Raw genomic sequence first — 27,608 nt, forward strand, 5'->3', positions numbered from 1 at the left:
TGCTCCCCACTGATCACCACCAATGTATGGGGCATTTTCCAAATGGCTCCTAATAGAGTAGTCCTAGCAGGGGTTCCCTGAGACCTGAAAATGATTTCAAGGATTCCTATGGAATAAGGCGGTTGAGAAAGGCTGATATAGAGTGTCAATGGAATAACTGCTTTGTGTCTGCTGCAAATCCAAGATGGTGGTACCCAGCAGTAGTCTCAGGGATTTTAGATGTCCACTCAAGGGAGGTTTGTTAACAGGGTCACAGTCAGGGGTCAGGCTTGGAGATCCGGACTATAGCAATAGAGAGGCTCCCACTGATCAGCAGGATAAGTACACAAGCAGGTCACTCTGAGGAGCTGTTTTACGGTGTCTTGCCGAATAATCACCTGAAATTGAAGTTTTTGTGCTCTCAGCTTATTGGTCCAGCACCCGTTTTGGAATTTTTATACATGGCTTCCATTTGCCATCTATAGGCACAGAATCTTCTGTGCCTAATGAAAAATATGGTCCTTCATCTGAAACCTATAATCTACAACAGACATTTTTAACGATTCCTTCAGAGGTTGCTAGGGACTTCTTGAGTTGTGACTGGTTGACCTCCCATCTGACGGTGCTTTCATAGTTCTGGGGGCATGCTACTTGGAAGTGCCAGGGTTGGACATCAATGTCTTGAGGGTGGCATTCTGACCACCAATGTAATGAGGGTTCTTCTCATTGACCACTAGTGTAGGGAACATTCTTTCTACTGACCACCCATATTACGAGCATTCTTCCCACTGATCACCAATGTAAGGAGCATTCTTCCCACTGACCCCCAATGTAAGGGACATTCTTCCCACTGATCACCAATGTAAGGGACATTCTTCCTACTGATCACCAATGTAAGGGACATTCTTCCCACTGATCACCAATGTAAGGAGAATTCTTCCCACCGACCCCCAATGTAAGGGACATTCTTCTCACTGATCACCAATGTAAGGGACATTCTTCCTACTGATCACCAATGTAAGGGACATTCTTCCCACTGATCACCAATGTAAGGAGAATTCTTCCCACCGACCCCCAATGTAAGGGACATTCTTCCCACTGACCCCCAATGTAAGGGACATTCTTCCCACTGACCTCCAATGTAAGGAGCATTCTTCCCACTGACCCCCAATGTAAGGGACATTCTTCCCACTGACCACCAACGTAAGGAGCATTCTTCCCACTGACCACCAATGTAAGGGACATTCTTCCCACTGACCCCCAATGTAAGGGACATTCTTCCCACTGACCCCCAATGTAAGGAGCATTCTTCCCACTGACCACCAATGTAAGGAGCATTCTTCCCACTGACCTCCAATGTAAGGGACATTCTTCCCACTGACCCCCAATGTAAGGGACATTCTTCCCACTGACCCCCAATGTAAGGAGCATTCTTCCCACTGATCACCAGTGTAAGGAACATTCTTCCCAGTGACCCCCAATGTAAGGAGCATTCTTCCCACTGACCCCCAATGTAAGGAGCATTCTTCCCACTGACCACCAATGTAAGGGACATTCTTCCCACTGACCCCCAATGTAAGGGACATTCTTCCCACTGACCCCCAATGTAAGGAGCATTCTTCCCACTGATCACCAGTGTAAGGAACATTCTTCCCACTGACCACCAATGTAAGGGACATTCTTCCCACTGACCGCCAATGTAAGGAACATTCTTCCCACTGACCCCCAATGTAAGGGACATTCTTCCCACTGACCACCAATGTAAGGAACATTCTTCCCACTGACCACCAATGTAAGGAGCATTCTTCCCACTGATCACCAATGTAAGGGACATTCTTCCCACTGACCACCAATGTAAGGGACATTCTTCCCACTGACCACCATTGTAAGGGACCTTCTTCCCACTGATCACCAATGTAAGGGACATTCTTCCCACTGATCACCAATGTAAGGGACATTCTTCCCACTGACCTCCAATGTAAGGGACATTCTTCCCACTGACCACCCATGTAAGGGACATTCTTCCCACTGACCACCAATGTAAGGGGCATTCTTCCCACTGACCACCAATGTAAGGGACATTCTTCCCACTGACCACCAATGTAAGGGACCTTCTTCCCACTGACCCCCAATGTAAGGAACATTCTTCCCACTGACCACCAATGTAAGGGGCATTTTTCCCACTGACCCCCAATGTAGGAGACATTCTTCCCACTGACCACCAATGTAAGGGGCATTCTTCCCACTGACCCCCAATGTAGGAGACATTCTTCCCACTGACCACCAATGTAAGGGGCATTCTTCTCACTGACCACCAATGAATTGATTTTAGCAGGGGTTCCTGAGTCCTAATAGTTATTTTAAGGGCTCCTCTGTGGTAAAAAAAAAAAAAGTTGGATCTACAATATCAATGCTTCCCAGTATTGGTGTTCAAAACCTGCTCTGAAATCTCCATTCAATGATTAGTTTTACTTTGCCCCACCTTTTAAAATGAAGAGGTTGCGTTCTGTAGACCCACAATGCCTTGAATTTAAAGGCAGGGTTCTCAGGAAGGGAACGGGGCTCTCTAGACCTACATCAGATGATATATATTTGATCACTGAAGTTATTATGCTACTATTTCTGTTGTCTTCTTGTAGGAGATGATGGACATCATGAAATCCATATACGACATGATGGGCAAGTACACGTACCCGAATATGAGGGAAGAGGCACCCAGAGAGCACGTGGAGAACTTTTTCCAGGTGAACTTCCAGGCCAAGCCTTCTCTATACTGTGTCTGCCATACCGCTCTGCATATTTAACACGTCCATCTTTCTTTTTCCCTAGAAAATGGATAGAAATAAGGATGGTGTAGTCACAATCGAAGAATTCATAGAATCATGTCAGAAGGTAATGTGGCTATTTACGACCTCCATACTGGACAGATATTCATTTTGTGAATGGTTAAGTGAACCTTTGCCCTGCCCGTTCTTATCTTCTTTTTGCTCCTCCAGTGCTCTGTTTGGCCACTGAGAGAAGAGAGTGGGTGGAAACCCTCTCTTAGAAATGTAGCACCCTCCTAGTTAGCAGGGGGGAGCTAACTAATTATTATTTTTTTTAAATAGAAGGCCGAGTAGCAGCCTGGGTGATAATCAGAGGGGTCAAATTCGGATCAGGGCTGAGAAGCTCTGCAGATCAGTTCACTGATGCCTCCAACTGATCTAGAGATTTGGAGAAGTCTCTGGAACTCAGTGGGTGGTGGTGAGGTCTTAAAGGATCCTGACCAATCCCCAGGCAGGAGAGGCTTGGTATGGGGTTGGGACAGCCTTTAATTATGTTTGAGCATGCTCAGCAGCAGGAGAGTTCACATGGAAGATGGAGTGAGAAGACGAGATGCAGGAGCCTGGGGAGGGGACCCAGTGGGAAGGGGCCTACCTACAGGCAGGAAGCTGGAAAGTAGGATCACTCAGACCTCATCGGCCCCCAGAGCGAGGACCGCCTGTGGAGCCAGTCCAGCGGAAGGCCTGAAAGCAGCTACCAACCCACCGGCTCACAGGACTGAGTGAGTAATCCTGCACCCCCTGGGCCAGACAAGGGAAAAGCATTTGGGTTGGAAACCTGACTCGCTCTGTTCTAAGGACTGTCCACCTTTACAGTAGTAGCCACTGAATCCCCTTCGCTCAGGGATTCCTCTAGATTGCTGGATAGAAGATGACTTATCTGGGGTCTGGGGTGGTACGCCAGGAGAGGCTGGAGAGCTCTCCTAGAAGAGGAAACCCTTCTTTGCAGACTTGTACATAGTTGTTAGGAAGTTTTCCTCAGTTTACAGTCCCTTGGGCATCCCATGCACCCCTTACTCCATCCAAGGTCAATTCCCCTAAAAAAAGTCTATTTGGGCAACAGCCAGGCGAGACGGTAACAATACAACAGGCAATGATAAATTCATGGACTTGCGGGCAGCAGGGTAGAAGGGAAGTAGTCAAGAACAAAGCCAGGGTCAAAACAGGAGCACCACAGCAGACTGGGGAGAGCCAGAGAAGATTCGGAATTCAGACCAGGTTGGTAAGAAAAGGTCAGGATCCGATGCAGAATTGTAGGTCGTAGGTACAATACTGTAGCTCTCAGGCTTAAATGGCCCACTTGGCACCTCGATTTGCAAGGAACCTGAACATATCCACACACAAATGTTGGCCATGCAAAATTCTATTACTGAATTATGCACATGTGCGGGTGCTCATGCAGACAACCTGCCATGCAGGCTGGCTTGGTCTTCCTGTAGCACACTGACCCCTGACGGGTTTGTTCCAAGTTCTATTCCCAAGTGGGTGCGAGCAGTCAGGCACACAGAATTTTCCCAGTCTCTGAACCAGGGGCGGACTGACAACTCATGGGGCCCCCGGGCAATAGAGGATCATGGGGCCCCTGTGTCCTTGGCCAAACTCAAAAAAGCCTATGAAAAAGGTACCAGGGGCAACTCATGGGGCCCCCTACTAACCCCGGGCCCTCGGGCAGTGCCCGAGTTTCCAAATGGTCAGTCCGCCCCTGCTCTGAACACAATACCCAGGCCCTGAGTGTCTTTTTTGAAGTTTAATGCTGGTTAAACTTGGTTGGGTTTGGGGTGAGCCTTGGGATTCTTCAAATGTGCTGGAAACTGAAAGAGAGGGCACTCTCTGGTACTAAGCAAACTCTTCAGGGTAGACCTCTTGTGATAACAGATAGAGGACCTACAGCTTAGGGGACTCCCACTATGAAAGCTGCCCTAAGCCAGCAACTCTGGAACAGTCTCTTCAAGGGTTAAGCAGCTACAGTCTCTAGGATCTCTCTCTATCTCAGGCCTCTACTCACTGTGTCCTTGTGTACATGGATGCCTCCTTCCGGTACCAGACAGGCCCTCCAGGCCAGATCCTCTGCAGACTTTCTCCAAAACTCAGCAGCTTTAGTAGTAGGGCCCCCAGTTCTCCCTAAGCTGGGACTTCATTGAAACCCCTGCATTCTTCAGCTAATCTGCCCAGAAGGGCAGCAGCCCTTCAGGCTGGGCCATGTCCTCCAGGGCAAGGATTCTATCGTTTTAAGGCCCCAGACTATTTATACACACCTCAGCCCCATGCTGGTTATCTCATTGACCAGAGATTGGCTGAAGCTGTATGAATATTAAACCCAGGGTCTTCCTCTTCTAACCCTCTAGAACCTACTACAGGACAGAGGGAAGTAGTTGAAACTGCAACCAGTAGGACCCAGAATAACCAAAAGCAATCAAATCCTGCTCCTCTGACTACTATTTCTACCAGCAACCTACTAGGAGGGTAGGAGGGCGCTACATTCATAACAGGTGGTCAGTTGTCCACAAGCTGTTGATGAGTAGTTGGAATTGTTGTGGAGGAAGTTAGGTGTCCTGTACAAAGTCCATATCTCAACCCTACTGGACACCTTTGAGATGAACTGGAGGGAAGAGCAGGAGCACGGTAGCTAGACGTTACTCCTTCACTCTCAGGGTCTATGTAGGGGAACTCCGGGGCACCCTCCCCTCCCCCAAGAGGGAGGGAAGAGAAGGAGCACAGTAGCTAGATGTTACTCCTTCACTCTCAGGGTCTATGTAGGGGAACTCCGGGGCACCCTCCCCTCCCCCAAGAGGGAGGGAAGAGAAGGAGCACAGTAGCTAGATGTTACTCCTTCACTCTCAGGGTCTATGTAGGGGGACCCCGGGGCACCCTCCCCTCCCCCAAGAGGGAGGGAAGAGAAGGAGCACAGTAGCTAGATGTTACTCCTTCACTCTCAGGGTCTATGTAGGGGGACCCCGGTTCACTCTTCCCTCCAGCAAGAGGGAGGGAAGAGCAGGAACACGGCGGTAGCTAGATGTTACTCCTTCACTCTCGGGGTTTATGTAGGGGGACCACGGGGCACCCTTCCCTCCCCCAAGAGGGAGAGAAGAGCAGGAGCATGGTAGCTAGATGATACTCCTTCACTCTCAGGGTCCATGTAGGGGGACCCCGGGGCACCCTTCCCTCCCCCAAGAGGGAGGGAAGAGAAGGAGCACAGTAGCTAGATGTTACTCCTTCACTCTCAGGGTCTATGTAGGGGGACCCCGGGGCACCCTCCCCTCCCCCAAGAGGGAGGGAAGAGAAGGAGCACATTAGCTAGATGTTACTCCTTCACTCTCAGGGTCTATGTAGGGGGACCCCGGTTCACCCTTCCCTCCAGCAAGAGGGAGGGAAGAGCAGGAACACGGCGGTAGCTAGATGTTACTCCTTCACTCTCGGGGTTTATGTAGGGGGACCACGGGGCACCCTTCCCTCCCCCAAGAGGGAGGGAAGAGCAGGAGCATGGTAGCTAGATGATACTCCTTCACTCTCAGGGTCCATGTAGGGGGACCCCGGGGCACCCTCCCCTCCCCCAAGAGGGAGGGAAGAGCAGGAAAACGGTAGCTAGATGTTGCTCCTTCACTCTCAGGGTCCATGTAGGGGGACCCCGGGGCACCCTTCCCTCCCCCAAGAGGGAGGGAAGAGCAGGAGCACAGTAGCTAGATGTTACTCCTTCACTCTCAGGGTCTATGTAGGGCAGTGTTTCTCAACTCCAGTCCTCATGGACCCCCAACAGGTCATGTTTTCAGGATTTCCCTCAGATGAAACAGCTGAGGTAATTACTAAGGCAGTGAAACTGATCAAATCACCTGTGCAAAATAATGGAAATCCTGAAAACATGACCTGTTGGGGGTCCATGAGGACTGGAGTTGAGAAACACTGATGTAGGGGGACCCCGGGGCACCTTAGGGGACCTGCTCTACTCACCTGCTTCCACTTGGGCAACTCTGACCATAGTTTGGGAATCCAACGTCCAACAAGCTCATATAGGTGTGATGGTCAGGTGTTCACAAACTTTTTGCTTTATAGCGTCCACATGAACCTACAGGGATTAGTATACCAGCCAAGCAAGTAAACTAAACCCACAGCAGTACAATCAGTCTGTAGATGCAGTAAAGCGTGCTTGTTATACTCACTGTGGAACCTAAGGGGTTAATCCTCCGCATTATGTAAAAAGGCTGCGGCGGGCAATCTGGCGCTAACAGACCCTGGCTGGGAGGGACACCAACTGACACAGAGGTCGCTAACAACACTAATACAGTGATCAGATATACCTTACACTGTCCAGGGGCGGACTGACAACGCATGGGGCCCCCGGGCAATAGGGGATCATGGGGCCCCTGTGTCCTCGCCCACACTCAAACCACACCCAAAAAAGCCTATGAAAGGTACCAGGGGCATCTCATGGGGCCACCTACTGACCCTGGGCCCTCGGGCAGTACCAGAGTACCCCAATGGTCAGTCTACCCCTGACACTGTCACTGTACTAGTGATACCGGCTGGGAAGGGGTTAACATCCAGGGGCAACCAAGGGGTTAAATGTGCGCCAAAACGAGTGTAATGTGTGAGGCTTTTACTGACAGATATGGCCGAACTCCGATTTGATTTCAGGGAGAAGAAATAACCAGGTGTCTGTATACAGAGTTCTGTGTGTTTGCAAACACAGAACCTTGTGCTGCGATTGGCCACAGCCGATCAGCAGGTATACAACCAAAATCATTGGCCGAAACCAGGGGCAGACTGACTATTTGGAAACTCGGGTCCATAGGGGGCCCCATGAGATGCCCCTGGTACATTTTTCATAGGCTTTTTTGAGTTTGGGCAAGGACACAGGGGCCCCATGATCCCCTATTCCCCGGGGGCCCCATGCGTTGTCAGTCCGCCCCTGGCCGAAACCTGCTTACAAGCACTGGCCAGCAGGGGGCGCGCATGCGTGCTGAAAACCAGGAAGTAAAGCCGCGATGTCATCAAGCTTGGCTGTGACGCCCGCCAGCAGTTAAATGACCCGTGGGCGGGAGGAAATCGGTTCATGTACGGCAGGGGTGGGCAACTGTGGCCCTCCAGCTGTTGTAGAACTACAAGTCCCATGAGGCATTGCAAAACTGACAGTTACAAGCATGATTCCCAAAGGCAGAGGCATGATGGGACTTGTAGTTCACTAACAGCTGGAGGGCCGCAGTTGCCCACCCCTGATGAACGGTAATCAATTCAATTACTTGTTACATTTTGTTATATTGTATTGTTTTTTGTTTTTTTTTTGTTTCCAATCGCAGGATGAAAACATTATGAGATCCATGCAGCTCTTCGACAACGTCATTTAGCAAAAAGCGGCGAAGGAACGGATTTCGGGATCGCACTTTTGAATAGACATTCTTCTGGCTGCACAATTACAGAATAGTGTGTCTGATGCAAACTAAAATGCAATTATAATCTCTGTACTACTTTACGGCTGTTGTAAACACTTAAAAAAAGAAAAAAAAAAAAAAAGGTAGGGGGGGACAAAGGAAACCTCCCGCCGAAGATTCCAAAAACTCCAGTTTCCCGACGTTAGCACACTGCCACCTAGTGGATCCGTCCAGAATACTGATTGGATTTGGAAAAAAAAGTTCAACTATCGTTCGATTTTATTTTCTTTTCCATATATCACGGGGACCTTCTGTATCCTTTTACAGAGATGAAGGTTTTTGTCCAGAATCAGGAAATCGCGACGTAAATGTTCCTTTTCTTGGGGAAACGTGGACAATGTTGCTGCATCTGTAGCCACGTATCGATATTTATCAGGATGATTCGTTTCTATGGAGTCGATCGATTCTGCGGCACCTTGCAGAGCACATTCACGGCGGTCCCTCGTAGGACAGACAGTCGGATCTGCTGGGTCCCATTAATACATACATTTTCCATGCCTGGAGCAGGGGCGGACTGACCATTCGAGCACTCGGGCACTGCCCGAGGGCCCGGGGTTAGTAGGGGGCCCCATGAAATGCCCCTGGTACCTTTTATAGGCTTTTTTTGGGTGTTCTTTGAGTTTGGGCAAGGACACAGGGGCCCCATGATCCCCTATTGCCTGGGGGCCCCATGAGTTGTCCGGGATCAGTAGGGGGCCCCATGAAATGCCCCTGGTACCTTTTATAGGCTTTTTTGAGTGTTCTTTGAGTGTGGGCAAGGACACAGGGGCCCCATGATCCCCTATTGCCCGGGGACCCCATGAGTTGCCCGGGATCAGTAGGGGGCCCCATGAAATGCCCCTGGTGCCTTTTATAGGCTTTTTTGGGTGTTCTTTGAGTTTGGGCAAGGACACAGGGGCCCCATGATCCCCTATTGCCCGGGGGCCCCATGAGTTGTCAGTCCGCCCCGGGCCTGGAGATAGACAGAATCTATTTAAAGGGCCAGTCCGCCCCCCCAAAACTGATATCTTGATTCGGGTTGGTTGGTATCGGGTCACAGATTTGCACTTCCGGCTGCTTTCTTGTTATAAAACCGATTCAAGCTCTAGTAGGGAGTGAGACGCTCTTGTGATGGGTGTGGCATTGGGGCGGAGCTGGGAACGCGGGTGCAGGGGGGGGGTTTCTGAGCGGGATTCCCCAAGAGATATGAGAAGCCATTGGATTGTTAGCCTTCCAGTCCCTACATTTAGCTGAATTATGACTTCTGGTGGGGTGACCGTTGGACCCAGGAGACCAGGAGGAAGGCGTGCAAAGTCAGGCATCAGCGGCCCGTGGCCTCCACTCTCATGGGCTTCCAGAAAAACAGAGGTCCCTTAACCGTCCACAGTGCCCCCCAACCTCCCACAGTGCCCCCCAACCTCCCACTGTGCCACTCAGCCTCCTACAGTGCCCCCCAACCTCCCACAGTGCCCCCCAACCTCCCACAGTGCCCCCCAACCTCCCACAGTGCCACTCAGCCTCCTACAGTGCCACTCAGCCTCCCACAGTGTCCCCCAACCTCCCACAGTGCCCCCCAACCTCCCACAGTGCCCCCCAACCTCCTACAGTGCCACTTAGCCTCCCACAGTGTCCCCCAACCTCCCACAGTGCCCCCCAACCTCCCACAGTGCCACCCAGCCTCCCACAGTGCCCCCCAACCTCCTACAGTGCCACCCAGCCTCCCACAGTGCCCCCCAACCTCCTACAGTGCCACCCAGCCTCCCACAGTGCCCCCCAACCTCCCACAGTGCCACTCAGCCTCCTACAGTGCCCCTCAGTTTGCTACAGAGCCTCCAGACCTTTATAGTGCAGAGCGGCTCCCATAGTGCCCCCCAACCTCCCACAGTGCCCCCTGAGAGCCTTCAACCTCCACAATGCCTACCAAACGTTCCACAGTGCCACTCAGCCTCCTACAGTGCCCTCAGCTTGCTGAAGAGCCTCCAGCCTTCTATAATGCAGACCAGTTCCCATAGTCCCCCCTAACCTCCCATAGTGTCCCCCAACCTCCCATAGTGGCCCACAGTGCACACTGAGAGCCTTCAACCTTCACAATGCCCACCAAACTTCCCACAGTGTCACTCAGCCTCCTACAGTGCCCCTCGGCTTGGTGCAGAGGCCCCAGCCCTCTATAGTGTCCCTCAACCTCCCATAGTGGCCCACATTGCCCCCTAGTCCCAGAGAGCCTTCAACCTCCACAATGCTCCCCAACCTCCCATAGTGGCACACAGGCCCCCTGAGAGCCTTCAACCTCCACAATGCTCCCCAACCTCCCATAGTGGCACACAGGCCCCCTGAGAGCCTTCAACCTCCACAATGCCCCTCAACTTCCAATAGTGGCCCACAGGCCCCCTGAGAGCCTTCAACCTCCACAATGCCCCCCAACTTCCAATAGTGGCCCACAGGCCCCCTGAGAGCCTTCAACCTCCACAATGCTCCCCAACCTCCCATAGTGGCACACAGGCCCCCTGAGAGCCTTCAACCTCCACAATGCCCCCCAACTTCCAATAGTGGCCCACAGGCCCCCTGAGAGCCTTCAACCTCCACAATGCCCCCCAACTTCCAATAGTGGCCCACAGGCCCCCTGAGAGCCTTCAACCTCCACAATGCCCACCAAACTTCCCACAGTGCCCCCCAGCTTGCTGCAGAGCCTCCAGCCCTTTATAGTGCAGACCAGCTCCCATAGTGTCCCTCAACCTCCCATAGTGGCCCACAGTACCCTCTGGCCCCAGGGAGCCTTCAACCTTCACAATGCCCCCCAACTTCCCATAGTGCCACTCAGCCTCCTACAGTGCCCCCTGCTTGCTGCAGAGCCTCGAGCCCTCTATAGTGCAGACCAAAGGCAAGGTGCCGATAATGGCTTCTCTGTTCTATTATAAAATAAATGTGTCAGGCAACTCACATGCAAAGTCGTGTCCCATAGACTTTCATGCAAAATTGCTTCCCATAGACTTTCATGCAAAAACACGTCCCATAGACTTTCATACAAAAATGTCCCCTAGCGACTTAAATGCAAAATTGCGCCTCCTTATAGACTTTTTTTGCAAAAACGTCCTTTAGTGACTTAATTGCAAAACCACATCCACATAGACTTCAATGCAAAACCACCCACTAGTGACTTCAATTCAAAATCAAGCCCCATCGATTTTCATGCAAAGTCACTTCCCATAGACTTTCATGCAAAAACGCCCCTAGTGTCTTCAATGTAAAATCGCGTCCAATAGACTTTCAGGCTAAATCACGTTCCCATAGACTTTAATGCAAAAATGCCCCCTAGTGATGTCAAAGCAAAATTGCATCCCATAGACTTTAATGCAAAATCACATCCCCGTAGACTTCAATGCAAAAACGGCCCCTAGTGACTTCAATGCAAATGTGAACATAATAAACCCAGCCTAGGCTCGCAAGGCATGCTGGGAAATGTAATGAGACAGCAGCCGGGGAATCGAGCCGAGATGATACCGCCTCATTTGTACCTACAACACGCCTGCATCGCCGTACTGCATTTTAGAATTCTGCAGGTCATGTGACCAAAAAATTATTTGAATCCCGAAACAATGTTTCTTCTGTCATCAGATTTTGTTGTTTCTCACCTTAGAATGTCAGGATTGGCTAGCGAGGTGTTTGTGACATGTATATGATAATGAGTAGGTGTGACCTGCGGGGGGCCACGCCCACAAAGCGCACTTCTGTCCCTTGATGTGTGTTGTGTGTAGCCTCGGTTCACACTGATGCGACTTATCACGTGACTGGATATCATGGGACTGGATGCGACTTCCATTGTGAGTCAAAACATATTCATAGTTCCAGCGCTACTTTTCTGCGTCTTCGGTGCGACTCCAGTCCATAGACTGCAATGCAGAAATCACAAAAGCAGCAAGGAGGGTCTTCATCTGTGCGACTTTGATGCGACATCCGACTTCAGAGGGTTTTTTTTTTCACAAAAGCCAAAGTCACACTGGAAGTGGCATCAAGTCGCACTGCAGAGTCACACTGGAAGTGGCATCAAGTCGCACTGCAGAGTCACACTGGAAGTGGCATCAAGTCGCACTGCAGAGTCACACTGGAAGTGGCATCAAGTCGCACTGCAGAGTCACACTGGAAGTGGCATCAAGTCGCACTGCAGAGTCACACTGGAAGTGGCATCAAGTCGCACTGCAGAGTCACACTGGAAGTGGCATCAAGTCGCAGTGCAGAGTCACACTGGAAGTGGCATCAAGTCGCACTGCAGAGTCACACTGGAAGTGGCATCAAGTCGCACTGCAGAGTCACACTGGAAGTGGCATCAAGTCGCACTGCAGAGTCACACTGGAAGTGGCATCAAGTCGCACTGCAGAGTCACACTGGAAGTGGCATCAAGTCGCACTGAAAGTGGCAGAGTCGCAGCAGGGCAAACCGAAGCTTACCAGAAGCTGTCCCAAATGGGCGTCTGCAGGAAAGTAGGTTGAATGACTCACCCCGGGCTCACACCTCTGCGTTTTCATCAACGTTTGCAGAAACGCAGCGCAGTCCATGTAACATGATTTCCTGTGGGACACGTTCACATCTCCGCGTTTTCACCCCGGTGCGTTTTTTGGAAAGGGGCGGGGACTTTTTTTAAAGCAAAAAGTTGCGATTTTGGTTCTATAAACTTAGATTATATTCTTTACTATTCTATTCCTTTATTTTCTATTCTATTCTGTTCCGTTTAAAACTATTCTTTTCTATTCTATTCTTTTATTTTCTATTATTGAATGTGTTCTCTTCAAAATTCAAATTTCGGCAGACAGTTATATTTTTTCTATTCTATTCTTGATTTTCTATTTAAATCTTTTCTATTCTGTTCTCTGATTCTCTATTCTAATATTTTCTGTTCTTTTCTATTCTATTCTTTGATTTTCTATCCTATTCTAATTTTTTCTATTCTAATTGATTTCATTCTTTTCTATTCCTTTATATTCTATTTTGTTGTGCTCTATTATTTTCTCATCTATTCTTTTGTGTTCTGTTCTATTCAAAATTCAAATTTCGGAAATCATTTATATTCAATCTATTCTATTCTATGCTATTGTTTTTCTAGCCTATTCTTGATTTTCTATTTAAATCTTTTCAATTCTAATCTTTGATCCTCTATTCTAATATTTTCTATCCTTTTCTAATGTTTTCTATTCTATTCTAATTGATTCTATTCTACTCTACTCTTTTATTTTCTATTCTATTTTGTTCTGTTTTACTCTATTCTTTTCTTTTGTATTCTGTTCTATTCTTTTATTTTCCATTATTGAATTTGTTCTATTCAACATTCAAATTTCAGAAGACAGTTATATTCCTTCTGTTCCATTGTTTTTCTATTCTATTCTTGATTTTCTATTTAAATCTTTTCAATGCTATTCTTTTTTATTCTATTCTTTGATTCTCTATTCTAATATTTTCTGTTCTTTTCTATTCTATTCTTTGATTTTCTATCCTATTCTAATATCTTCTATTCTATTCTAAATTGATTCTATTCTTTTTTATTCTTTCATTTTCTATTTTGTTCTGTTTTACTCTATTATTTTATATTCTATTCTTTTATTTTCTATTCTGTTCTTTTTTACTCTATTCTTTTCTAATCCATTCTATTCCTTTATTTTCTATTCTATTTTGTTCTGTTTTACTCTATTCTTTTCCATTCTATTCTTTTCATTTGTATTCTGTTCTATTCTTTTATTTTATATTCTGCTAAATGTTCCTCTATTCTATTCTATTCCTTTATTTCCTGTTCTATTTTATTTCTGTTTTACTCTATTCTTTTTTATTCTATTCTTTTATTTTCTATTTTGTTCTATTTCATGCTATTCTTGTCTTCTAGTTCAAATTAAATTTTTTTTTCTCAAATTTGTTTTTGAATTCCAATCGATTTTGAACGTCGGACGAATTTCGTTTTGTTGTTTCAGATTCGTTTAAATTCGTTACAATTGGAATTGCGAATCTCCGAATAGCGGAAAATTCGTCTGAATTTCGAATCGGAATGAAACGAACCGCACGTGTCGGGAGTTGCTTTCCTCCAATGCACCATACCAAAAAAAAATCCTATTTTAGTAGCAAGTGGTACTGGTAGCCAAAGGAAGAATGTAAGAAGTCGCACACAACCCCTGCCACGTGTCTTAGTACTTCCTACGATGGACAGCTCCATCTGCTGGCAGAATGAGGTATTTTCCTGAAGCGCCTTAGCTGGGGAAATACCACATTGTGGCCACTAGATGTCGCTGTGGATCACAGGAAATACACAGATTACACCCATTATGGGCATTATAGGGGGTGAGTTGGCAGATTGTGAGACGTTCGCTCCACAGATATATGATATCCAATGAATATCTCAGCACCGGCAGTTCTCGGATCTTCCGTGACGGCTTCACATAGGTGGTCAGGGGATCAGAATGGTAACTTCGGCCCCCGATCATAGAAATAATATGGAATGCTCTTACAACCAATGGGATCCTCCCTGCAATTCACAGCATAGCTCTTCCTCCAGCATTTGTTCTGTGCGAATCGGGTGCAATCGATCGTTCTCCCTCGATTCCCATTACAGGGTGAAGGTTTATTCCTTCATGAAATACTGCATTATGGCCACTAGATGGAGCAGAGGATCACACTTGTTTTCTTAGATTCTCCAGCTCCATCTAGTGGCCATAATGTGGTATTTTCCCAGATCACTCGATTTTTTTTTGGATTTTTTTCTTTTATGAAGGGGTAACATTCCACCTGTAGAGGAAATAGAAGGGGAACATTCAGTTTTGCTCCGTTGGCACAGAGCGAATGTCCCAGAGGTTTCACTGGACCAATAGCTATGCACATTTTTTGAAACAAATACACTCCTTGGTGATCCTGCCATGAAGGTCTCTGTCCAAGCACTTCCTGTTATAGGGTGACAACGCTGTCTCCCAGTTGTGCTCCTGCATTGTCACCCTGTCACACGCTCTCCCAATGAAGAGTGCGAGCAACTATACCGACACACAGGAAGCCATGACAATTGTGGGCGACACATAGTGCTTTAGCACAGGAGACCCCCCCAAACCCCCGCCCACCCCCCTGGTCCGTGGCCTGCTGCTGGCCACGGAGCAGGAGGTGGAGCGGCAGGGGAGCGAGTCAGCACAACCTGTCCTTCCAGTCTCCAACCACTAGAGGGTGCCCACTCCCATCCTCTCAGCACCACTATTCCCTGACTTCCCTGTGGTCACATCAATGAAGAAGAGGAAGAGAGATGAGGGAGAGGGGGAGGGGGAGAAGAAGGGGAGGGAGGGGAGTCGAGCTGGGCCGGGAACAGGATAGTCATAGAGCACTGGTGAGACCCCCTGCATCCCCAACTACCCCAACACTCTGCGCCCCCTGCATCCCCAACTACCCCAACATTCTCCACCCCCAACTACCTTAACACTCTGCGCCCCCTGCATCCCCAACTACCCCAACTCTCTGCGCCCCCTGCATCCCCAACTACCCCAACATTCTCCACCCCCAACTACCTTAACACTCTGCGCCCCCTGCATCCCCAACTACCCCAACATTCTGCGCCCCCTGCATCCCCAACTACCCCAACATTCTGCGCCCCCTGCATCCCCAACTACCCCAACATTCTGCGCCCCCTGCATCCCCAACTACCCCAACATTCTGCGCCCCCTGCATCCCCAACTACCCCTACACTCTGCACCCCCTGCATCCCCAACTACCCCAACATTCTGCATCCCCTGCATCCCCAACTACCCCAACATTCTGCATCCCCAACTACCCCAACACTCTGCGCCCCCTGCATCCCCAACTACTCCAAAGCTCTGTGCCCCCTGCATCCCCAACTACCCCAACACTCTGCGCCCCCTGCATCCCCAACTACCCCAACACTCTGCACCCCCTGCATCTTCAACTACCCCAACACTCTGCGCCCCCAGCATCCCCAACTACCCCAACACTCTGCGCCCCCTGCATCCCCAACTAACCCAACACTCTGCATCCCCAACTACCCCAACACTCTGCACCCCCTGCATCTTCAACTACCCCAACACTCTGCGCCCCCTGCATCTTCAACTACCCCAACACTCTGCACCCCTTGCATCCCCAACTAACCCAACACTCTGCGCCCCCTGCATCCCCAACTACCCCAACACTCTGCGCCCCCTGCATCCCCAACTAACCCAACTCTCTGCATCCCCAACTACCTCAACATTCTGCGCCCCCAACTACCCCAACTAACTCAACACGCTGCATCCCCAACTAACCCAACACTCTGCATTCCATACTTCCCCAACTACCCCAATGCAGGCCATACGCGGTTCGAATTCCGAACGATTTTTCATTCATTCTGTAATCCAATGGTGCCACCAATGATTTCATAAATAGCCCATTTTTCACAAATTTTCCAGCATGCCCAATAAACGAAAAGGGGAGGAACCACGAAAATCGGCCGATGCCATTGCCCCACTAACAGAGTGAAAATCGGCCGATTATTCTTAGGTTCGATTTTCGTCTGAAAATCGTTCGGAATTGGAACCATGTATGGCCTCACAACACTCTGCACCCCAAAGAGTTCCTGGTGCTAGTGAGGTTGGGGAAATCAAACTAAAGGAGGGGGATGAGTGAGCACCCCCCCCCTATTGAACCATACCAGGCCACATGCCCTTGATATGGTGGGGTGCTTTGGTAGACAGGGGCACCCCCCCCGTAGAGTACCTTGGCCCCATGTTGATGAGGACAAGGGCCCCTTCCCCACAACCCTAGGCCAGTGCTCGCGGGGTGTCTAGGGATGACTTACCAGAATCTGGAAGCCCTCAGGGGGTTGGGTGATCTTGAAGGACTGGAGGAAAACCGATGCAGAAGAGAGAATTGTAGGAGGAGAATCTGAAAATGGTCATGGTAGACCCGACTCTCACCTGAGAGTCAGGCAACTATTTCCGGGGAAAGAAGTTGCTGAAAGTATATATTTTTGCCAAATAAATTGGAAATTTTTATAACTTGTATCAAACTGACTAACGAATAAAATCTTTCGATACAGAAACGGGCGGACTGACAACTCATTGGGCCCCCGGGCAATAGGGGATCATGGGGCCCCGGTGTCCTTGCCCACACTCAAAAAAAGCCTTTAAAAAAGGTACCAGGGGCATCTCATGGGGCCCCTTACTGACCCCGGGCCCTCGGGCAGAGCCCGAGTGACTGAATGGTCAGTCCGCCCCTGCACAGAAATGTCCTTGGAAGGGCCGCTCTGGAGAAGGCTGTCGGCCATCATGGCAGCCGGGATCTACAATGGTTGTCATTGGACGGTCTCATTCCAGGGAATGCGCTGAAAACGTCACCGGAAAGGTGACAACATCAATTGAGATCAGTACAGAAATCCTATGCACATTCGTGTCCTTTTTTTTTTTTTTTTTTGCATAAATGCAATAATCTTCCATGACGTAGAAATTGAAAAGGGCGTTCCCCTTTTTTTCCGTCGTCGTTTTTATATTGGGGGGAGGGGTTAAAAAAAAAAAGAAATAGTAGCATGCTTTATAAATACAGAGATTATTTACGATCGCTTGAAACTCAGCCCATGTATGTAAAAGCTGAGAGTCGAAAAATACAGTTAGCAATATCCCAGCGCTGGAACTGAAAAGAATCCCTTCATCCTTCCAGCTGGCTTCCATGACCTTACATTGGGATGCCTCTTTCTTTTTTTTTTTTTTTTTTTGTGAATGTCAAGATTCCCAGCATGACAGGTGTGGACTGAAAGTTTCTATAACCTCATCTTTCTACACGACTCGGAGGAATGTTCTATGGAGAATCTCCCGGAGTCCCATTGACTGGATGCTCCTCTCATCCCCAATATGGAAGCTGAACCGCACTGACCTAAAAACAAACAAAAAGAGAAAAAAAAGAAAACCTCACTAATAATGGCATGAGCTGTGTATATAGAGGACCCGCCCACTTCTATGTGACGTGTGCTTTGTTAGCGTGTACTAGCTGCTCGGCATCTCACAAATGTCTATTTTGTACAAAACCAAGAATAAAATCCAACATTGCTATGCAGCGGATCTGCCTCTTGTCGTCATTGTTGTCCCCGGATTCTTCCCGGAGAAGGGGCGGGCCGGGGGTGTGGCCAGGGATGCCAGGAGAGATCATGGAGATCTGTACAGCCTGCCTGACGGGGGACTCTTCCCCAGTGTCTCCGCATATACGCTCCTCCACCCTGCAACCTCTGAATCCCCTGCATCCCCCTCCACACTCTCTGTACCCCGATTACACCACACTCTGCACCCCCAACTACCCCAACATTCTGCACCCCCAACTACCCCAACATTCTGCATCCCCAACTACCCCAACACTCTGCACCCCCAACTACCCCAACACTCTGCACCCCCTGCATCCCCAACTGCCCCAACACTGATCCCCCAACTACCCCAACACTCTGCACCCCCAACTACCCCAACACTGATCCCCAACTACCCCAACACTCTGCATCCCCAACTACCCCAACATTCTGCACCACCTGCATCCCCAACTACCCCAACACTCTGCACCCCCAACTACCCCAACATTCTGCACCCCCAACTACCCCAACACTCTGCACCCCCAACTACCCCAACACTCTGCACCCCCTGTATCCCTAACTACCCCAACACTCTGCACCCCCAACTACCCCAACACTCTGCACCCCCAACTACCCCAACACTCTGCACCCCCTGCATCCCTAACTACCCCAACACTCTGCACCCCCAACTACCCCAACACTCTGCACCCCCTGCATCCCCAACTGCCCCAACACTGATCCCCCAACTACCCCAACACTCTGCACCCCCTGCATCCCTAACTACCCCAACACTCTGCACCCCCAACTACCCCAACACTCTGCACCCCCAACTACCCCAACATTCTGCACCCCCTGCATCCCCAACTGCCCCAACACTGATCCCCCAACTACCCCAACACTCTGCACCCCCAACTACCCCAACACTGATCCCCAACTACCCCAACACTCTGCACCCCCAACTACCCCAACACTCTGCATCCCCAACTACCCCAACATTCTGCACCACCTGCATCCCCAACTACCCCAACACTCTGCACCCCCAACTACCCCAACACTCTGCACCCCTGCATCCCCAACTACCCCAACACTCTGCACCCCCAACTACCCCAACACTCTGCACCCCCAACTACCCCAACACTGATCCCCCAACTACCCCAACACTCTGCACCCCCAACTACCCCAACACTGATCCCCCAACTACCCCAACACTCTGCACCCCCAACTACCCCAACATTCTGCACCCCCTGCATCCCCAACTGCCCCAACACTGATCCCCCAACTACCCCAACACTCTGCACCCCCAACTACCCCAACACTGATCCCCAACTACCCCAACACTCTGCACCCCCAACTACCCCAACACTCTGCACCCCTGCATCCCCAACTACCCCAACATTCTGCACCACCTGCATCCCCAACTACCCCAACACTCTGCACCCCCAACTACCCCAACACTCTGCACCCCCTGCATCCCTAACTACCCCAACACTCTGCACCCCCAACTACCCCAACACTCTGCACCCCCAACTACCCCAACATTCTGCATCCCCAACTGCCCCAACACTGATCCCCCAACTACCCCAACACTCTGCACCCCCAACTACCCCAACACTGATCCCCAACTACCCCAACACTCTGCACCCCCAACTACCCCAACACTCTGCATCCCCAACTACCCCAACATTCTGCACCACCTGCATCCCCAACTACCCCAACACTCTGCACCCCCAACTACCCCAACACTCTGCACCCCTGCATCCCCAACTACCCCAACATTCTGCACCACCTGCATCCCCAACTACCCCAACACTCTGCACCCCCAACTACCCCAACACTCTGCACCCCCAACTACCCCAACACTGATCCCCCAACTACCCCAACACTCTGCACCCCCAACTACCCCAACACTGATCCCCCAACTACCCCAACACTCTGCACCCCCAACTACCCAAACATTCTGCACCCCCTGCATCCCCAACTGCCCCAACACTGATCCCCCAACTACCCCAACACTCTGCACCCCCAACTACCCCAACACTGATCCCCAACTACCCCAACACTCTGCACCCCCAACTACCCCAACACTCTGCACCCCTGCATCCCCAACTACGCCAACATTCTGCACCACCTGCATCCCCAACTACCCCAACACTCTGCACCCCCAACTACCCCAACACTCTGCACCCCTGCATCCCCAACTACCCCAACACTCTGCACCCCCTGCATCCCCAACTACCCTAACACTCTGCACCCCCTGCATCCCCAACATTCTGCACCCCCTGCATCCCCAACTACCATAACATTCTGCACCCCCTGCATCCCCAATTACCCCAACATTCTGCACCCCCTGCATCCCCAACTACCCCAACATTCTGCACCCCCTGCATCCCCAATTACCCCAACATTCTGCATCCCCAACTACCCCAACACTGATCCCCCAACTACCCCAACACTCTGCACCCCCAACTACCCCAACACTGATCCCCAACTACCCCAACACTCTGCACCCCCTGCATCCCCAACTACCCCAACATTCTGCACCCCCTGCATCCCCAACTACCCCAACATTCTGCACCCCCTGCATCCCAAACTACCCCAACATTCTGCACCACCTGCATCCCCAACTACCCCAACACTCTGCACCCCCTGCACCCCCAACTACCCCAACACTCTGCACCCCCTGCATCCCCAACTACCCCAACATTCTGCACCCCCTGCATCCCCAACTACCCCAACATTCTGCACCCCCTGCATCCCCAACCTTCTGCACCCCTGCATCCCCAACTACCCCTACACTCTGCACCCCCTGCATCCCCAACTACCCTAACACTCTGCACCCCCTGCATCCCCAACATTCTGCACCCCCTGCATCACCAACTACCCCAACATTCTGCAACTCTTGCATCCCCAACTACCCCAACACTCTGCACCCCCTGCATCCCCAACTACCCCAACATTCTGCACCCCCTGCATCCCCAACTACCCCTACACTCTGCACCCCCTGCATCCCCAACTACCCCAACATTCTGCAACTCTTGCATCCCCAACTACCCCAACACTCTGCACCCCTGCATCCCCAACTACCCCAACACTCTGCACCCCCTGCATCCCCAACTACCCCAACACTCTGCACCCCCTGCATCGCCAACTACCCGGACTCTCTGCAACTCTTGCATTACTCACTACCCCATTATCTGCAGCCCCTGCATCCCCCAATGCACCTCACTCAGCACTCTCTGCAACCTTTGTTACTCGTGCTTTGCCCCCATTACATCTCATGCTGCACTGCCGGTGTCCCCCACTACTCCTTCTGCATCCACTTTACACCTCACTCTGTGCCACCTGCACCTCCTACTAGCCCAAATTCTGAACCTCAATTACACCTCACTTTGTACCCCCTGAACCTTCATTATCCCACACTCTGCACTCCCTGCATTTCTCACATTCTGCCCCCCCTGAATCCCCAATTGAACACCTAATTTTGCATCCCCCAGTACCCCACATCCTGTATCCCCGACTACCCATCATGCTGCACCCCCTGCATCCCCCATTACATCTCATTCTGCACCCCCACTACTCCACATTCTGTACCACACCCCCAGAATCTCCCAGTACCCCACCTCCTGCATCCCCCACATTCTGACCCCACCCCCCTGAACCCCCATTTTACACATTACTCTGCATTCCCCCACTCCCCTGTACCCACACCCTGCATCCCCTACTACCCCCCATTGAGCACCCCCTGCATCCATTACACTTCGCTATGCAACCTGTGCAGCCCCAACTCCCCACATTCTGCACCCCTACATCTCCCAGTACCCTACATTCTGCACCCCTACATCTCCCAGTACCCTACATTCTGCACCCCTACATCTCCCAGTACCCTACATTCTGAATCCTCCACATTCTGCACCCCTACATCTCCCAGTACCCTACATTCTGAATCCTCCACATTCTGCACCCCTACATCTCCCAGTACCCTACATTCTGAATCCTCCACATTCTGCACCCCTACATCTCCCAGTACCCTACATTCTGCACCCCTACATCTCCCAGTACCCTACATTCTGAATCCTCCACATTCTGCACCCCTACATCTCCCAGTACCCTACATTCTGAATCCTCCACATTCTGCACCCCTACATCTCCCATTACCCTACATTCTGCACCCCTACATCTCCCAGTACCCTACATTCTGAATCCTCCACATTCTGCACCCCTACATCTCCCAGTACCCTACATTCTGCACCCCTACATCTCCCAGTACCCTACATTCTGAATCCATCACATTCTGCACCCCCTACATCTCCCAGTACCCTACATTCTGAATCCCCCACATTCTGCACCCCTACATCTCCCAGTACCCTACATTCTGCACCCCTACATCTCCCAGTACCCTACATTCTGCACCCCCTACATCTCCCAGTACCCTACATTCTGCACCCCTACATCTCCCAGTACCCTACATTCTGAATCCCCCACATTCTGCACCCCTACATCTCCCAGTACCCTACATTCTGAATCCCCCACATTCTGCACCTCCTACATCTCCCAGTACCCTACATTCTGAATCCCCCACATTCTGCACCCCTACATCTTCCAGTACCCTACATTCTGAATCCCCCACATTCTGCACCCCTACATCTCCCAGTACCCTACATTCTGAATCTTCCACATTCTACACCCCTACATCTCCCAGTACCCTACATTCTGAATCCCCCACATTCTGCACCTCCTACATCTCCCAGTACCCTACATTCTGAATCCCCCACATTCTGCACCCCCTACATCTCCCAGTACCCTACATTCTGCACCCCTACATCTCCCAGTACCCTACATTCTGCACCCCCTACATCTCCCAGTACCCTACATTCTGCACCCCTACATCTCCCAGTACCCTACATTCTGCACCCCTACATCTCCCAGTACCCTACATTCTGAATCCCCCACATTCTGCACCCCTACATCTCCCAGTACCCTACATTCTGAATCCCCCACATTCTGCACCCCTACATCTCCCAGTACCCTACATTCTGAATCCCCCACATTCTGCACCCCTACATCTCCCAGTACCCTACATTCTGAATCCTCCACATTCTGCACCTCCTACATCTCCCAGTACCCTACATTCTGAATCCCCCACATTCTGCACCCCTACATCTTCCAGTACCCTACATTCTGAATCCCCCACATTCTGCACCCCTACATCTCCCAGTACCCTACATTCTGAATCTTCCACATTCTGCACCCCTACATCTCCCAGTACCCTACATTCTGAATCCCCCACATTCTGCACCTCCTACATCTCCCAGTACCCTACATTCTGAATCCGCCACATTCTGCACCCCTACATCTCCCAGTACCCTATATTCTGAATCCTCCACATTCTGCACCCCTACATCTCCCAGTACCCCACATTCTGAATCCTCCACATTCTGCACCCCTACATCTCCCAGTACCCTACATTCTGCACCCCTACATCTCCCAGTACCCTACATTCTGAATCCACATTCTGCACCCCTACCTCTCCCAGTACCCTACATTCTGAATCCATCACATTCTGCACCCCTACATCTCCCAGTACCCTACATTCTGAATCTGCCACATTCTGCACCCCTACATCTCCCAGTACCCTACATTCTGAATCTGCCACATTCTGCACCCCTACATCTCCCAGTACCCTACATTCTGAATCTACCACATTCTGCACCCCTACATCTCCCAGTACCCTACATTCTGAATCCGCCACATTCTGCACCCCCTACATCTCCCAGTACCCTACATTCTGAATCCGCCACATTCTGCACCCCCTACATCTCCCAGTACCCTACATTCTGAATCCCCCACATTCTGCACCCTTACATCTCCCAGTACCCTACATTCTGAATCCATCACATTCTGCACCCCTACATCTCCCAGTACCCTACATTCTGAATCCGCCACATTCTGCACCCCTACATCTCCCAGTACCCCACATTCTGAATCCTTCACATTCTGCACCCCTACATCTCCCAGTACCCTACATTCTGCACCCCTACATCTCCCAGTACCCTACATTCTGAATCCTCCACATTCTGCACCCCTACATCTCCCAGTACCCTACATTCTGAATCCACATTCTGCACCCCCTACATCTCCCAGTACCCTACATTCTGAATCCACATTCTGCACCCCTACATCTCCCAGTACCCTACATTCTGAATCCATCACATTCTGCACCCCTACATCTCCCAGTACCCTACATTCTGAATCTGCCACATTCTGCACCCCTACATCTCCCAGTACCCTACATTCTGAATCTGCCACATTCTGCACCCCTACATCTCCCAGTACCCTACATTCTGAATCCATCACATTCTGCACCCCTACATCTCCCAGTACCCTACATTCTGAATCCCCCACATTCTGCACCCCTACATCTCCCAGTACCCTACATTCTGAATCCCCCACATTCTGCACCCTTACATCTCCCAGTACCCTACATTCTGAATCCCCCACATTCTGCACCCCTACATCTCCCAGTACCCTACATACTGAATCCCCACATTCTGCACCCCTACATCTCCCAGTACCCTACATTCTGAATCCCCCACATTCTGCACCCTTACATCTCCCAGTACCCTACATTCTGAATCCCCCACATTCTGCACCCCTACATCTCCCAGTACCCTACATACTGAATCCTCCACATTCTGCACCCCTACATCTCCCAGTACCCTACATTCTGAATCTACCACATTCTGCACCCCTACATCTCCCAGTACCCTACATACTGAATCCCCCACATTCTGCACCCCTACATCTCCCAGTACCCTACATTCTGAATCCCCCACATTCTGCACCCCTACATCTCCCAGTACCCTACATTCTGAATCCCCCACATTCTGCACCCCTACATCTCCCAGTACCCTACATTCTGAATCCTCCACATTCTGCACCCCTACATCTCCCAGTACCCTACATTCTGAATCCTCCACATTCTGCACCCCTACATCTCCCAGTACCCTACATTCTGAATCCCCCACATTCTGCACCCCTACATCTCCCAGTACCCTACATACTGAATCCCCACATTCTGCACCCCCTACATCTCCCAGTACCCTACATTCTGAATCCCCCACATTCTGCACCCCTACATCTCCCAGTACCCTACATTCTGAATCCTCCACATTCTGCACCCCTACATCTCCCAGTACCCTACATTCTGAATCCTCCACATTCTGCACCCCTACATCTCCCAGTACCCTACATTCTGAATCCCCCACATTCTGCACCCCTACATCTCCCAGTACCCTACATTCTGAATCCCCCACATTCTGCACCCCTACATCTCCCAGTACCCTACATTCTGAATCCGCCACATTCTGCACCCCTACATCTCCCAGTACCCTACATTCTGAATCCTCCACATTCTGCACCCCTACATCTCCCAGTACCCTACATTCTGAATCCCCCACATTCTGCACCCCTACATCTCCCAGTACCCTACATTCTGAATCCGCCACATTCTGCACCCCTACATCTCCCAGTACCCTACGTTCTGAATCCATCACATTCTGCACCCCTACATCTCCCAGTACCCTACATTCTGAATCCACCACATTCTGCACCCCTACATCTCCCAGTACCCTACATTCTGAATCCCCCACATTCTGCACCCCTACATCTCCCAGTATCCTACATTCTGAATCCATCACATTCTGCACCCCTACATCTCCCAGTATCCTACATTCTGAATCCCCCACATTCGGCACCCCTACATCTCCCAGTACCCTACATTCTGAATCCCCCACATTCGGCACCCCTACATCTCCCAGTACCCTACATTCTGAATCCCCCACATTCGGCACCCCTACATCTCCCAGTACCCCACATTCTGAATCCCCCACATTCGGCACCCCCTACACTTCACTCTGCACCCCGTGCTGCCCCACTACCCCACACTCTGTATCCCACATCCAACTGACACACCGCCCCCCCCTCCCCCCAGTCATATTTGGGCTGAAAATATGATAAACAAGCAAATTTAAATTCATAAGAAACCGGATTCCTAATCCTTTCTGTACATTTGGCTCCACATGTGCTGCCCCCAGAGGTTACCATGAAATATACATCTGCACAGCTTGCTAAGGCCATGGTTATTTAAAAAATGAATTGACTTTCCTGGTTCCCCCCCCCCCCCATCAACATACTGATGAGATTTTTAAATAAAACCTTTCCATTTTCATTGCATTCCTCATTTCAGTCCCACTGGGTCTCTGTGCTCTTCTATGCAATGCAGGCAGATTATATTTATTGGGAGGGGCCTGTACAGAGCTTCCTGCAAATATCACAGCACCCTGCCTCAGTACTCCTCTCAAAAGGCCTGATGCAAGCAGTGGGCGGGCTTTTGGGAGGAGTTATGTAAATATCATAATGCCTAGCTATGGAAATGTCAATGGGGGCGGGGACATTTTCATGCACCCGCATGTGATGCTGAGTCTCCATGACTAGAAGAGGGTTGGCCAGTCAAGCTGGGAAGCAAAGGCCTAGATCAGTGGTCTCCAAACTGTGGCCCCGGGGCCGGATGTGGCCCTTTGCTTGCTTTTATCTGGCCCTTGGGGCAATATTATTCCTCCCACTGTCAGCATCAATTTAGAATAAGAGATCCTGTCACTGACACCAATGATGGGGCACTATTCCTCCCACTGACACCAATGATGGGGCACTATTCCTCCCACTGACACCAATGATGGGGCACTATTCCTCCCACTGACACCAATGATGGGGCACTATTCCTCCCACTGACACCAATGATGGGGCACTATTCCTCCCACTGACACCAATGATGGGGCACTATTCCTCCCACTGACACCAATGATGGGACACTATTCCTCCCACTGACACCAATGATGGGGCACTATTCCTCCCACTGACACCAATGATGGGGCACTATTCCTCCCACTGACACCAATGATGGGGCACTATTCCTCCCACTGACACCAATGATGGGGCACTATTCCTCCCACTGACACCAATGATGGGACACTATTCCTCCCACTGACACCAATGATGGGGCACTATTCCCCCCACTGATACCAATGATGGGGCACTATTCCTCCCACTGATACCAATGATGGGGCACTATTCCTCCCACTGACACCAATGATGGGCACTATTCCTCCTACTGATACCAATGATGGGGCACTATTCCTCCCACTGACACCAATGATGGGACACTATTCCTCCCACTGACACCAATGATGGGGCACTATTCCTCCCAATAATACCAATGATGGGACACTATTCCTCCCAATAATACCAATGATGGGCACTATTCCTCCCACTGACACCAATGATGGGGCCCTACTCCTCCCA

The 27,608-nt window shown here is 50.5% G+C and overlaps 1 protein-coding gene across 1 annotated transcript in view; it reads left to right on the forward strand.

Moving 5' to 3' along the window:
- LOC149434668 (A-type potassium channel modulatory protein KCNIP2-like) overlaps positions 1 to 8,265 on the forward strand; it is a 70,764-nt gene extending 62,499 nt beyond the window's left edge. Inside the window, exons 6-8 of the mRNA XM_089663542.1 lie at positions 2,619 to 2,723; positions 2,809 to 2,871; positions 8,093 to 8,265. Of these exons, the coding sequence (XP_089519668.1) occupies positions 2,619 to 2,723; positions 2,809 to 2,871; positions 8,093 to 8,140 (216 nt within the window). The 3' untranslated portion in view covers positions 8,141 to 8,265. The remainder of the gene's footprint in view (positions 1 to 2,618; positions 2,724 to 2,808; positions 2,872 to 8,092) is intronic.
- The last annotated feature ends 19,343 nt before the right edge of the window (positions 8,266 to 27,608 follow it).

The sequence above is a fragment of the Staurois parvus genome, unplaced genomic scaffold, assembly GCF_062004578.1.
Source record: "Staurois parvus isolate SC_StPar_1 unplaced genomic scaffold, SC_StPar_1.0 ptg001715l, whole genome shotgun sequence".
Lineage (NCBI taxonomy): Eukaryota > Metazoa > Chordata > Amphibia > Anura > Ranidae > Staurois > Staurois parvus.